This window comes from Periplaneta americana, chromosome 15, assembly GCF_040183065.1.
Source record: "Periplaneta americana isolate PAMFEO1 chromosome 15, P.americana_PAMFEO1_priV1, whole genome shotgun sequence".
NCBI lineage: Eukaryota > Metazoa > Arthropoda > Insecta > Blattodea > Blattidae > Periplaneta > Periplaneta americana.
Genome location: NC_091131.1, coordinates 32,757,095 through 32,771,798, shown reverse-complemented (window position 1 = coordinate 32,771,798; position 14,704 = coordinate 32,757,095). Strand labels below are relative to the sequence as shown.

The 14,704-nt window shown below is 37.4% G+C and overlaps 1 protein-coding gene across 1 annotated transcript in view; it reads right to left on the bottom strand.

Moving 5' to 3' along the window:
- Positions 1–14,704, bottom strand: part of LOC138714791 (ubiquitin carboxyl-terminal hydrolase 48-like) — a 675,878-nt gene that overhangs the window by 225,016 nt on the left and 436,158 nt on the right. The window contains exon 19 of the mRNA XM_069846924.1: positions 13,821–13,946. Within this exon, the coding sequence (XP_069703025.1) occupies positions 13,821–13,946 (126 nt within the window). The remainder of the gene's footprint in view (positions 1–13,820; positions 13,947–14,704) is intronic.

The following is a 14,704-nucleotide window of genomic DNA, read 5'->3' as shown; positions in this document are numbered from 1 at the left end:
CTATTTGATACATTACGAATATTTTCAAAATACAATTGAGGGGATTAGAAGCAAAGGGGTACAAGTGACATTTCTAAGAACATGAATTAAGTGCATCCAGGACAAGCTAAAGCATCACATTACACACTAAAATTGAAATAAAAATTTTTACGTAATTTACGAACGCTTACGTACATTCAAGCACATCTTCTCAAAAATAACTTTAGTGGACTTATACCCCTTTGTTTCTGACCCCTTCAATTGTAATACCCATTTTTATAATCAAAACTATAAAAACGCGGTTCAGTAAGCTAATAATTAAAATAAAAACAAACAAAAAATAATCAGAACTCTATCCCTGTTCAACACTCAACAATAAAAGTTGTTGACACGAATTTAATTAGATTCTAATCAGTGTTTTCTTGCATAAAATAGAAAAACAGCATAATTTCTGGAAGAAGTGTGGTTCTGTTATCTGAAAGTATATATCAGAAAAAGAAGAGAGAGCCTTCCCTGAATCTACACTTGAAACTGAGATAGGAAGTGCTTGGAGACATTCCAAAGCTATAAGTCTGTGATTCTCAAATATTCCCCTATGTACTTCCAAAAGCAAGTACTTTCGCCAGAAGAAGATTTTACTTCAGTCTGAAGTTCGAAATAGAATTAACCTTTTGCTTGAGTAAGTCGTCATAAATATGATCTATCCGGTTATATCTTGTATCAGACTTGAAAGCATACTAATTTTCCCCTCCAACTAGTTGCCAAGAAGAAAAAGATGAGTCCAGTGATGGTGCTGTCATCTTTAAGCTTCTGGACACGTTTTTTTTATTATATATATTTTTTTTTACGTATTATTCATTTGTACAAAATTAATATATTCTGATACATTTTCACCACGTAATTCTTTTTAAAATTCTCTAAGCTTTAGCTGATCTTGCATTGTCTACAGTATGCTCAATTTACTACAGGTTCTTTACAGAAAGTGTAAGTTCAGAACTCTGGTAACAAACAAAAATTTGTTCGTGAAAAGAGTTTGTCTTTAAAATTTTCTGCTAAAATTGTTAATTAGCTTAGTTGTGATAGAACAGATATGCCTAATTTTTTTCAATTCAAAGGTAAAATGAGTCCCCGTCCAGGCTAAAAATGCAGTAGTTCTTTTGTCTTTCACAACGTAATTATGTGAAAGAACTTTTTCTTCTTTGATATTTTAAGAAGAAGTATAAAACTGAACATGATCTGAAATTAAAAGTTTTAAAAACTGTCCACGGCATTAAAAACCAAGTATCATCAAAGCAAGGCCATGCTTCTCATTTAAAACAGATTTCGTAATTTATAAACGTGATAAATTTAATTATCAAAATCTTTCCATTTATGGTAAATCCCTACATTTTTTGTACTATGTGGTACTTGAGTTATCAGTACACTGAATTAGTGGTACTCGTAAAAAATGTTTTAGAACCCCTAGTCTAAAATAAGACGAAGTATAAATCACATGCGACAAATTGCGCAAAGTGGCAGTCTACTTCATCCGGCAAGCAAACCTATACCGTTTGAGATCAGGGAAAGACCCACCTGGTGGTGGGAAGTTAAGATTCCCATTTCACGATACAATCGGCAATAGAAATATCAGTCCCACATAGCCTACTAGTCACCAACCCGTTCAAAATGTCACTTAAAAGCAACGGGACGATTCTCCCATCAATCTCCCACTGAAAACCATGTGACGCCTGATTTAGCCATTTGAAACACATTTAACTTGTAATTGTCACCCAGATTTTTTCACCTGAAGAAGGTAAAAGGTAATTCTGTCTTTCAAAGCAATGATTTAGACTTTTATTTTCCATTTTCTCTTTTCACATCAGCAAAGGAAAAAGTCAAATTTAACCTCTTCCAAATGATCCACTACTGCACTTGCCTCTATTTAGAACGATTAACGCCACAGTCATCATCCATAACGAATTAGGCCTCAGAAACCTTGTTTTCTCCTCATTCAGTAATTTCAAAGATCTTCCTTTCGCCTGACACCTATTGCTTTGTAATAAATTATACAATTTTTTCTTTAAGAATTCATTTTCTAGTCGCTCTCAAACCATGTTGCATCCAATTATTTTATCCTATTTGTGCTATTATTCAACTGTTAATCATCATCACCATCATCATCATCATCATCATCATCGTAGTGTTCATTACCATCAACTTCTCGAAATAAGCCCTTCAAATACGCCTGAATGTCTTAATACGGCTTCCTTCTCCGATGTGAAACTTATGTGTTATTAATACAGTATATCCTTTATTTAGGCCTACATGTTTATAAATTTTATAAAATAATGTTTCATGCACCTTGCTTCAATCGCAAGTCCTTGAAATTTCGACATTGCTTCTAGGAGATTTCAACGCATGGTTGGATGTGAAACCTGTGAGAGTCACCTGTGCTTTCCTTAGTGAAGATATGTAACGCCCCATTCTTTTGATAAGCAAGGATCATTACCACCAGTTGATTTTTTTTATTTTAGTAGGTTATTTTACGGCGCTTTATCAACAGCTTATGTTATTTAGCGTCTGAATGAGATGAAGGTGATAATGCCGGTGAAATGAGTCCGGGGTCCAGCACCGAAAGTTACCAAGCATTTGCTCATATTGGGTTGAGGGAAAATCCCGGAAAAAACCTCAACCAGGTAACTTGCCCCGACCGAGAATCGAACCCACCTGGTTTCGCGATCAGACGCGCTAACCGTTACTCCACAGGTGTGGACAGCACCAGTTGATATTAGATATGTCGCTTCATATATCCGCTCTAAGCTAATGTAGAGAGTATTTAGATATTAGGTATAATACGGTCGCATTAGGATTTCTACAAATTCTATACAAGCTGTGTTTCTCCTCTTAAATAGTTTTAGGTAAAACGTCCTCAATACCCATTGCTTGATTTTGTGCATGTATGAAATTATCTGCTTCTTCTTTCAAATCGTCCAGTGTGAATAAATTGAAGTTATTCTATTCAGAAGTCCCGCGCCGTGGCGTCGTGGTCTAAGGCATCCTGCCTGGGACCCGCGTTACGGAATGCGCGCTGGTTCGAATCCTCATGGGGGAAGACATTTTCTCATGAAATTTCGGCCAAGTATGGGACCGGTGCGCACCCAGCATCGTGATGCACTTTGGGAGCTACGATAGGTAGCGAAATCCGGTTACGCAAACCAGCTATAACGGCTGAGGGGGCTCATCGTGCTAACCACACGATACCTCCATTCTGGTTGAATGATCGTCCACCTCTGCTCCGGCATGTGGCCGTGAGGCTAGCAGCCGGCTGGTCGGTCTTGGCCCTTCGTGGGCTGTAGCGCCACGTATTATTATTATTATTATTATTATTATTATTATTATTATTATTATTATATTTAGAAATTAAATTTTCATCAAAATAAACGTACATTAAATAGACTGTGTTGTTGTTTAGCCAACTGCCCGAAGATAAGTCTGAACCTCACAAGCAATACCAAGAAGGGACCACTTACAAAACAACTAGGCCAGGAGATAATGGGATAGGGTAGCCAGTTCCCTTCCCCCTCCGTTGTATACATCGCCGACTAGCTACATATTACACTAGTCAGACTTCAGATACAAACAATTGTTCTTCCTCTGATACCTATCGTCAAGTGAGATGTACTGTCTGATAATAAAGGTGTATATCAGCCAGAACCTCAATCAGAGGATAGCAGATTATTATTATTATTATTATTATTATTATTATTATTAATTTATCATCGGCATTATCGTCATTACTATTGCCGTTATCGAAACTATAATGCATCAACCAGTGTAAATGATGAATAAAACCAAGTATTCAGCGGAAATATAGTATGTCCCAAACTGTGTGTATTTCCATACATAACCCACTAGAACAGGCATGCACAAGGTTTGCGCTCTCCGAGCCGGCTCACAGCTCATGAACGGAATGCAGATATTAGCTGCGCTCTGTATAAGGGTGGACTGGAAGAAGGGGTGGATCTCGTACAAAATAAACACAAAAGGAAGTACTATTACGAGTGCTTATGAAATGAATTCCCGTTCAGTGTTTGCAAAACTATCTTGGACTATTATTAATTAATAAAGAAATATTTATTTTACAGAAGTAATAAAAATTCAATACTACTTAAATTAACAATATCATTTTGTTATATTTTTATTTATCAGTACATCAAAACGAGGTTTTATGCTGTTGGCAGCTGAAAGGAACAATAGCCTACTGATCATAATGAAACATCAGTTACAGATGTTCGATGTCTGCCTTTATTAAAGTTGATTATAGAAAACAGTTGCTCACAAATATAAATGTTGAGCAAAACATAGCAATCATTTTCACAGCCAGCCTGTGTAGTCGTGGATATTATTGCTAATGTTTAGTTTTGTAAAACTCAACCAGGCTAGTAGTATTATTCAAACGATCTTTAGACCTTAGGTCACATTGAAGATCAATAAGCTCGAGCTGTAAATAGTTAAATGTTAAATGTTATGTTCCATCTTTTAGATTCCTCCATACTGTACTGTAGCAGCAAGTTACTGAGAATAGGCCTACAGACTGCACTCCACTAGATAACTGAGTGGTCGTTTCCCTCTCCTCTACCCAAAGCAAGTCTATGTCATTCTGACGTATCTTCCTCTCCGTTTCGGCGAGCGGTAAACAGCGCTGTCCCGCTCCGAAGGAGCGCGCGCGCTCGTTGAGCGCTGTTTGTGCAGGCCTCCACTAGAACTCGAACTCAGGCGTGGAAAGCAGGTGCTTCCATCATTCTGTTAACTTATTGTCTTCATACCAATCATAATATCTTTACATACATATTTATTTCGAGTAAAGGTCTACTTTAAAAGTTTAAGAAACACTAACCGTATAATACTCGCACTTGCTTTGATTTCTCCCCCGGTTTTGTCCCTTCACAACACTTCGCTCAAGCGGATACTACTTGCTACGACATTCAAAATTGTTTCGTATTACAAAATTCATATTCCTTAAAAGCACATTAAAACATAATTTGGGTGGTCGTCGGAAAAGAAAAAAATAAAGAATCTACGTGGTTATAAAATGGACAGTGACAAATTTTTAAAACGGGGTCACGCTAAATGACGCATGTAATTCTGGGTTACAATTTCCCCCAAGGTGAACAAATGAAAGGAAGACGGGGATACACTTTACTAATTTAGTTGATGATACTATTATTTTACACGGTCGCCCTCAGGGCGCAGAGAAGCCCTTCCGCTCAATTATGGATGGGAAACAGAGCCTATCTCTCGAGGTGTGGACTGCATTTTTAACATAATTCAGTCGTAAAGACATCAATTCACTCACGTCATCCCTTCGACTCAACCGTGTGGCAGCGCGCAGGGACAGCAACAGGCCTTTGAATTCGGCCCCCGACGAAGGCTATTTAAAGAGCCTCATTATAATCATCCTCCACCGTCATTTGGATGTATAGTTGAATCGGTTATAATATCATCGAAGGGGCTAAAGAAATTATGTCGCAATAAACGAGTATCGCAATAAAAATAAACGGAGTGGGGAAGTAATATCATAAAAGAAATGCATTCACAAATTATTTTGTACAGCACTATAATTCAATTTGTAATTTTATATAGGCATACAGTAAAGCTTTAAAAATTTTTTAAGTTTTTTGCTTGTATTAACTACTAGGTCATTAATTGTATGTGCGGTGTACATTATTTGATTCTATGAATATTCGGGGGGGGAGGGGAGGAAGGATTTGATTAAATCATCAGCCCTCCAGTGAGGGTGACCACAAGGATCCAGAATACAGAACAGTTATATTTTTTAAGTCGATTAACTAAAAAAATACTAAATTTTGGATTTAGGATTCGCTTGGTGCCAAAATGTCATATTGACAAAATTACCTTTGAATAATTTCAAGGGAAAAATTGTTCCGGGGCCGGGTATCGATCCCGGGACCTCTGTTGAACGTACCAGCGCTCTACCAACTAAGCTACCCGGGAACTCCACCCGACACCGTCTCAACTTTTCCCTTTATATCCACACAACTCGCGTGGGCTGACGAAACGCCAGAGACCCACATCGAGTGCACACAAACTCTGTGTGACTTGGAATTGTGGTTTTCTGTTAACGTACACAGTCACGTATATATTATGCAAATCTAGTCTTTCAGGTAAAGCTCCCTGTAAAGCAGATTTGAATAATTTCAAGGGTAAAATTGTTCCGGGGCCGAGTATCGATCCCGAGACCTCTGGTTGAACGTATCCGCTCGGTGTCGGGTGGAGTTCCCGGGTGGCTCAGTTGGCAGAGCGCTGGTACGTTCAACCAGAGGTCCCGGGATCGATACCCGGCCCCGGAACAATTTTTCCCTTGAAATTATTCAAATCTGCTTTACAGCGAGCTTTACCTGAAAGACTAGAATTGCATAAAATTACCTTTCTTGAAAATATAGATGATATTGAATGATATGTAAAGAGTCCCTAAGAATTTGTAATAAGACGTTTTGTATTTGAAAGACTTGAAATTTTAATTTCACTGGTAGGTAGACTGTGGAAGGGAACCTCTCGCTCCAAATAACATACCTTCGACGATCCACTGATTAACAGGTATGTTATATTTAGAAGAGAGGAAAGGCAGGCATGGTCCATATATTTTTTGTTTTTCCTTGTTGACCTCGTCCGCTTGTGAGAGGTTTCTCTCAAAGCGGATGGTTGGATCTAATACCATGGCCTTATCCTTAACCCTGTCGATGTTGGAATCTGCGGTCCGAAATGCAATGAACCTCTTCATGAACCTCCCAACCAAGGTGTCTTAGGACTTCTGCAATACTTGTCCTCACTCTATGATGTCTGTTCCGTAGCAGCGCGCTTTCCCAATACGTGACCAATAGTTTCTGTCTCGTTGCATTCAGTATGCCTACAACAGGTTGTATTAAAGAATCTGCCAGGAACGGATGTTACAGGAATAAGATTCCAAAAAACCTCCACCCCATTGACATATTCAGATGTTTAAAGAGGTTTTTTGCTGGACATCCATGAATTAGCTTTGGGGCACTCAGCATACATAATCACTCCTTTGCCTTTATGTGGCAGTTGACACCAAGCTTGGAAAGATCTTATTCCACACATATAGAAAATAAAATATCTTATACAAATAATTATATAACCTACAACGTTTATTTTTTTCATAACGTGGAAAGATACCACATTAATAATATTATAATTATCAGATTTCATTTCATAAGCTGAATAAACAAGATAATCATTAAATTCGCCTGCCGCCTGAGCTACGACGGTGGCTATCTTACGCATAACTACTGTATGTAACCTATTGTCACATTTTTAAAGGAAGGAGTATCTTTAAGCCTATAAAACCATTTTTATCTAAAAAAAAAACGAGCAAAATTGTATTAAACTACTTTGTTACAAATATCAAAAACAATAGGTTACTTACTTACTTACTTATGATGACTTTCAGATAACCCGGAGGTTCATTGCCGCCCTCACATAAGCCCGCCATCGGTCTCTATCCTGAGCAAGACTAATCCAATCTCTACCATCATATCCCACCTCCCTCAAGTCGATTTTAATATTGTCCTCCCATCTACGTCTCGGTCTACCCAAAGGTCTTTTTCCCTCCGCCTCCCAACTAACACTCTATATGCATTTCTGGATTCGCCCATACGTGCTACGTGTCATGTCCATCTCAAACGTCTGGATTTAATGTTCCTAATTATGTCAGGTGAAGAATACAATGCGTGTAGTTCTACGTTGTGTAACTTTCTCCATTCTCCTGTAACTTCATCCCGTTTAGCCTCATATATTTTCCTAAGCACCTTATTTTCAAACACCCTTAACCTCTGTTCCCTTCTCAAAGTGAGAGTCCAAGTTTCACAACCATACAGGACAACCGGTAATATGACTGTTTTATAAATTCTAACTTTCAGTTTTTTTGAGGGCAAACCACTGAAATTAATACAGGGACATCATTTTATTTTTAATAACATTTCTAATATTAACCTGGCTATACCTTTGGATCAACGATTAAGAACCGGAAACACCGTTTGCTACCCCCTTCCACAACTGGAGATCGATGATACTGGCGTAATATACACAAACAAATCATTTTACTAGGTATAGGAGGGAAGAAAAGTAGTTCATCCATTTACGAAAACTAGGAAATATCACGATTTTGAGTTTGATAATTTTCATTACGTTTTTGTTTAATCAAAATATAGTACAGTATTAACAATAAGCGTTTTACTCACGAACTGAGCTTTCCATGCAGACGTATTCATTATGCAGTGCATTTATTATACTGTCTACAGCACATTAGCATACACTATAGAGAATGAAGTTAAATTGAAAAATAATCATAATATGGATATTTTAACACATTTTGAAAATGGTGGCCGTTCATTTCGATACAGGCTTCACTTCTAATGTGCATATTATCGCACTATAGACTATTGTACGTAATTCCAATTACCAGGTTCGTACTTCGTATCAGTAACTCATGTTGAAATAATTCTGTACCTACTCTATAAAAGATACCTTACGTACCGTAAATTCAATCTTCACTTCTGCATGATCCGAAAAGATAAAATTACTCAGACATACTATCTACTGTCCGTCCAAATGGTTACGTCGCAGCGTCGTAGAAAGGGAAGAAATCACGTGACAGTTAATAAAACGAGGCCCTTTTATTAAAGTTATTTTATGCTCGACCATGACGAAATGTAGTAATTATACACCTGGTAGCAGTCCTTTAATGCATGTTATTAAAGTACACCTACTCATTAAAGTACAGGTGTTTTCAGCCAATGACAACTCAGCTTACAGTTGTTCAGCCAATGATAAGTCAGCTTTGTACCGTTATAAAACCGCAAGTATCGATTATTCTCGGATATGCAATCGAAAGTGAATTAGCGAAAAGTCACGGAGGCTGGAAATCCAATACTGTCGCAGAAGGTTATGTTGTTACTATAATAATTAGCGTTAATTGCAAATAATATTCAAATAAATTCAATTTGTCATCTCGTTTTTCAATGTCGAATTCAATAATCAAGGTTATACCAAGTTTAACGAGATTACACAAGGTCAATGACATTATTGTTCCTCGGAAAAAATCAATACTTTCGCGTCTGCGCACATCTCACAATTCACGACCTAGAACAAGGTCACTTCCGATCTTGTCAGATACAAATAAAATGTATACATCTAAATTAATTTCAAGTTAGAAATATGGTTGAGCATAAAAAGTCGTATGAAACTCGCCTATAATGGTAATTACGAAGCTCGTATGAAAAATTATGAAACTAGCTTACGCTCGTTTCATAAACATCCATACTCGCTTCTTAATTACTATCATTATAGGCTCGTTGCATAATGTACTATTAAACAATTGTATGGGTATATTACGTAGACGTCCAATTCCTAACAGAAATTAATGTTCTCAGGAAAGAGCTAAGACAGCCCAGCCACTAGCATTTACAGAGAGACGAATAGAAGCAGGTGGGGGAAACCGGGATGCGACGTAGGCAAATGGAAAATGATGCAATATTGAAAGCTCTTTCGTCACTGGAAAACGCGAACATATTTTTGGAACGTACTGTTTATTATGACCGTAAGGCTACTATGACTGTATATGCGGTCTTGGATCTGTGTGGAGGACCACTGAACGTCATTAGTAGAAGGTGTGGGAGTGAAGTACATTAAAAAACTCAGGTACAATAAAAATTGAAGTAAAAATAAAATGAGTCCCTGTACATTACTTACGGTTCACCGTGAGTAGCTCACGACTTCTTCCTTACGAATCCCTTCCTATTCACCAATTCATAACAACTCCCTCTGCGCATATAGTACGAATATAGGGAGAGTTGTGGGTTGATCGGGCACCTAAGTGAACCTAGGACTCGTAAAATTGACCATACAGGAAAGGCGTGATGCGAATACGGCGATGGCTATCTTACGGCGCCGCTACCCCCCGCATGGCCTCAAATCTCGTAAATCGGCATGGATTTGACCACACGTAACCGCGCGGGGGGGGGGAGGTTCAGCAGCGCCAGATAACCCATCACATCAATAATATGACTAATTAATATTCAGGGGGGAGAGTGTTTTGTGATCGGACTGCTAACACGTTTGGGAACTTCGTGTTGTGTGGGCAAATTTTTTGTCGCAGTGATGGCAACAGTACTGAGTAAGTTGGGATCCTCCAACAATCCAAGCTGCATACTACACGAGTTTCTCTTGGAACAAATTGACGGATCACTTATCTTTTTTTAATCTGTCACTTTATATGTTGTACATGTCAACATCAAAGAATTTTTTTATCCTATTTGCACGTCCGCCCATCCGTCTACTACTTGTTCGTCAGCTCTATGAGAATTTACATTTGAAATAGCTAGAGAAACTGTGAGGCTCAGCTAGATATAGGGATAAGCCACAATTAAGAAATTTGAATCGCTATTTGTTAAAAAGGCAGATCTCACATTTTTTTCACAATTCATTTTTTTATTTAAGTATGTTCTCTTACCATAGACGCATCAATTTATGTTAAAAAGGACTTTAAAAAACTCAATACAAATGGTTAAAATGTAACATAACATTATATAATTTATGTTAAAAGGGCAGATGTCCTTCCTGGAGAGTTTCTTTGTCTCTCCTGTAAAATTTCTATTTTTGAACTTCTGTCTTTTTAACAAATAACGATTCATTTACATGATACACAGAGTAATCAACATTCCTACTTACTTACTTACTTACTCACTTACTGGCTTTTAAGGAACCCGGAGGTTCATTGCCGCCCTCACATAAGCCTGCCATCGGTCCCTATCCTGAGCAAGATTAATCCAGTCTCTAACATCATATCCCACCTCCCTCAAAACCATTTTAATATTATCTTCCCATCTACGTTTCGGCCTCCCTAAAGGTCTTTTTCCCTCCGGCCTCCCAACTAACACTCTATATGCATTTCTGGATTCGCCCATACGTACTACATGCCCTGCCCTTCTCAAAAGTCTGGATTTAATGCTCCTAATTATGTCAGGTGAAGAATACAATGCGTGCAGTTCTGTGTTGTGTAACTTTCTCCATTCTCCTGTAACTTCATCCCTCTTAGCCCCAAATATTTTCCTAAGCACCTTATTCTCAAACACCCTCAACCTATGTTCCTCTCTCAAAGTGAGAGTTCAAGTTTCACAACCATAAAGAACAACCGGTAATATAACTGTTTTATAAATTCTAAGTTTCAGATTTTTTGACAGCAGAGTGGATGATAAAAGCTTCTCAACCGAATAATAACAGGCATTTCCCACATTTATTCTGTGTTTAATTTCCTCCCGAGTGTCATTTATATTTGTTACTGTTGCTCCCAGATATTTGAATTTTTCTACCTCTTCAAAAGATAAATTTCCAATTTTTATATTTCCATTTCGTACAATATTCTCGTCACGAGACATAATCATATACTTATAAGAAAGAAATACACACTATAAAACACAGAGCACAGGAAAATTGATACAACCCGAACATAACAGACAACATCACAAGAAAGACTAAACTCAAACAAGAAAACGCAACACAAACACAAGAACAAAACAAATACATCGCACTAACGTACAAAAAAAGAACACATACAAGATTGCATCATCTTTCAAGAAACAAAAATACAACATTGCATACAGAACACAAAACACACTACAAAAACATCACAACACACAGACAAGACAAACAAATGAATACAATTTAAGAGATGTATACAAACTACCATGCAATAGTTGCAACGACTTCTACATCGGACAGACTGGAAGAACATTTCAAACACGTTACAAGGAACATATCATATTCACAACCAAAGTACAGTAGTGGTAAAAAAACCGGACCGACCCTTGTAGCTGATTTCAGAGCCTTGTTCACTCCAGAGCACGATAGACTGGTAACTAAGACTTTCGTGGTTCGAATCCTGCCTGGGAAGGTAACTTTATTTTGTTTCTTATTCAAATTTATTCCCAATACTTTTCGATTGCTGGTAAAATTCATGTTCTGGGAACAATAAGCTAATTAAGTAGTATATTATTATTATTATTATTATTAATATTATTATTATTATTATTATTATTAGTATTATTATTATTATTATTATTATTATTATTATTATTATTCAAAAATCTGAATAAATGTGTCGCTAAATTGCGGGGGTTCAATAAAATGTGTAGTCAGGTAATAAAACATTGGTAACTAAGGGCCTTTTTCATTGTTATTACCAGGCTTCGAGACTTCGGACCCGATAGAGCAGTTCAGTGGGAAATCCGCATAACGGCGTTCTGAGTATAGTGGTAAAGCGTACAGTGGGTGGGGGTACTGTAGAATGAATGTCAACAAATACGCAAAGGAAAACTCTCCGGATTTGAAGGTTCTGACGAATAATTTGGTTTTCATACAAACTGTGTCTGAAACTATTACACGGTTAGAAAAGTCAGAGCAAGAGATGCCGGAAGCCCTGAAATTAATTTAGAAAATGATGCAGAGAATTAATGAGACACCAGGTACACCGGTTACTGTACGTGTAAAATAGAAGTGGAAATCAATTTTATGTAAAAATAACGGATATGGATCACTGTGTGATATAAACAGCAAATTAGTGGACATAGAGTCACCCCAGAATAAAGGACTGTCTCTTAGAGACTGCAATGATGTTAGGTTTTTTCGTCATGTGACGTAGAGCACAGTTTTTCACAGTAAAAATTGTGTTTGGCAGATAACCGAAAAAGATTTACGTTTGAGACACTGAAAATGTATCTTGTAGTATACTGTATTGCAATTCTGTACTGTAACTGCACTTTCTAAAGACGACCAATAGGATAAATGAAGAAATTAAAATTTCGACATGTTTATTTCCACCATTAACACTGTGTATAATTAAAAACAAATACTTATAAAAGACAGGAAAATAAATGCGTTTCACATTATTTTGACATTGTCACTGTGTAATGTATATTTCCCCATTCTACCGTACTCTACTCTAAACAGCAACGTTGTTACCTCAACACACCTCTACCTTTCACTACCTGCAGCGAGTCAACAACCTATAGTACTTGCACAGTAAACTTATTGTATCGGGTCCCAAGTCTCGAAGCCTGGTTATTACAGAGGAAGGACCGAAGGATTACATTCCATCCTGAGGCTTATTGTGCGACCTCTCTCGAAAGCTCCCCGTTCCCCTGGGACTTCTGCAACTTCCTCAGATCGAGGTCACCTCCGTGCAATTCACGGTACTACACCTTCTACATCCTATATTGACCTGAAGACAGTGTTCCTTCGGTATCGTGATTAACTATTTGCTGCCATCTATCGATTCAGCTACACATCACAGAGTTCCGACGGAGTCCGCTACGAAAGTCCTTCCATCCCTCCTGGGATTTTTGCAGCTCCCTCAGATCGATGTCATGTGTATGTAAGTCGTGGTACTACATTCCACTGCATCCTACGTCGACCTAAAACTATTGAAAGATGATAGATGAAGTTGAAACTAATGAAAGCGAAATGAATCTGAAGTCGAACTCCGAAAATTACCGAACAATTTTCCTTTAATTGATTGAAGAGAAAACCTCGGATAAAATCCTGTTCAGGTAACTTTCTCCAAACCAGGATATGAACCAGGACCCATTCGTTTGACGGTTAGACATGCTACTCATAGACATCGACGGGCTTTGTTCAATGCGGTCGTTGAAGAATGCAGACAACGAACCAGCGAATAAACGAGCGAAAAATTCAAACCAATTCCTTAAAAATAAAAGTAAACTACTGTAAATACAGTTCATTTATCTTCTGTTGATTTTATGTCTTACCTTGAGAAGAACGACAGAGTTGGGGTAAACTTGGAGGGAACCGAGGGTAGCGCTGTTATCCACCAGATCGCGACCGTCTATGGACAGATGTTGGTCGAAGGGTGCCACGTGGAAAAGCTTCATGACCTGCAATAACGGAGAAAAATATTTTAACTGTAGCAATACAAAGGTTTTGTATGATTAAGAAAATATATCTAAATTAGCTTTTTTATTTAAAAGTTTTCCACAGTATAGTAGTTTTCCTACAACCCATTAGCAGTTTTGTTTCCCCATAAGTTCCTATCCTCAATGTCTTCTTCGGACAACGCTCTATAATACTTCTTCGAACCCCATACATTCATAGTTCTTTACGTCTTTCGCGTCTTTTGTTGTCCTCTGCTTCCCACGTCTGCATCATCTTTGGTATTCTATCACTTCATGTTCAAACCGTTTTAATTTTCTTTCTTCTATCATCTCCAAAACATTTTTCATCGTCTGTAACTTCTCTACTTTTTTATATTTGTAACTTCATCCTTCCTTGATTTAAGACAGGCCATGCTCGTAACATTCATCTCGATTGCTAATAGTTATTTTTTTTTCTATTTATTCACCTAATGTAATTCTTTGTAATAATGAACCATAAATAGCCTAAGTATTTTTTTCTTCTTCTTCAGAATGTTTCTACTTTATAGTGCCGAATTTAGAATCATTTTTCTTACTTCATATACTTTTTTGTATGTTTCAGATATAATCTATTTGTTCCATTAGTCTCTAACATTGATCCCGAATACCTGAATTTCCTGCTTTAATTTCCTTGTTTTTAATCTCCAGTTTTTCATCAACACTGATCTCTACTTTTTTGTATGTTTCAGATATAATCTATTTGTTACATTAGTATCTAATAT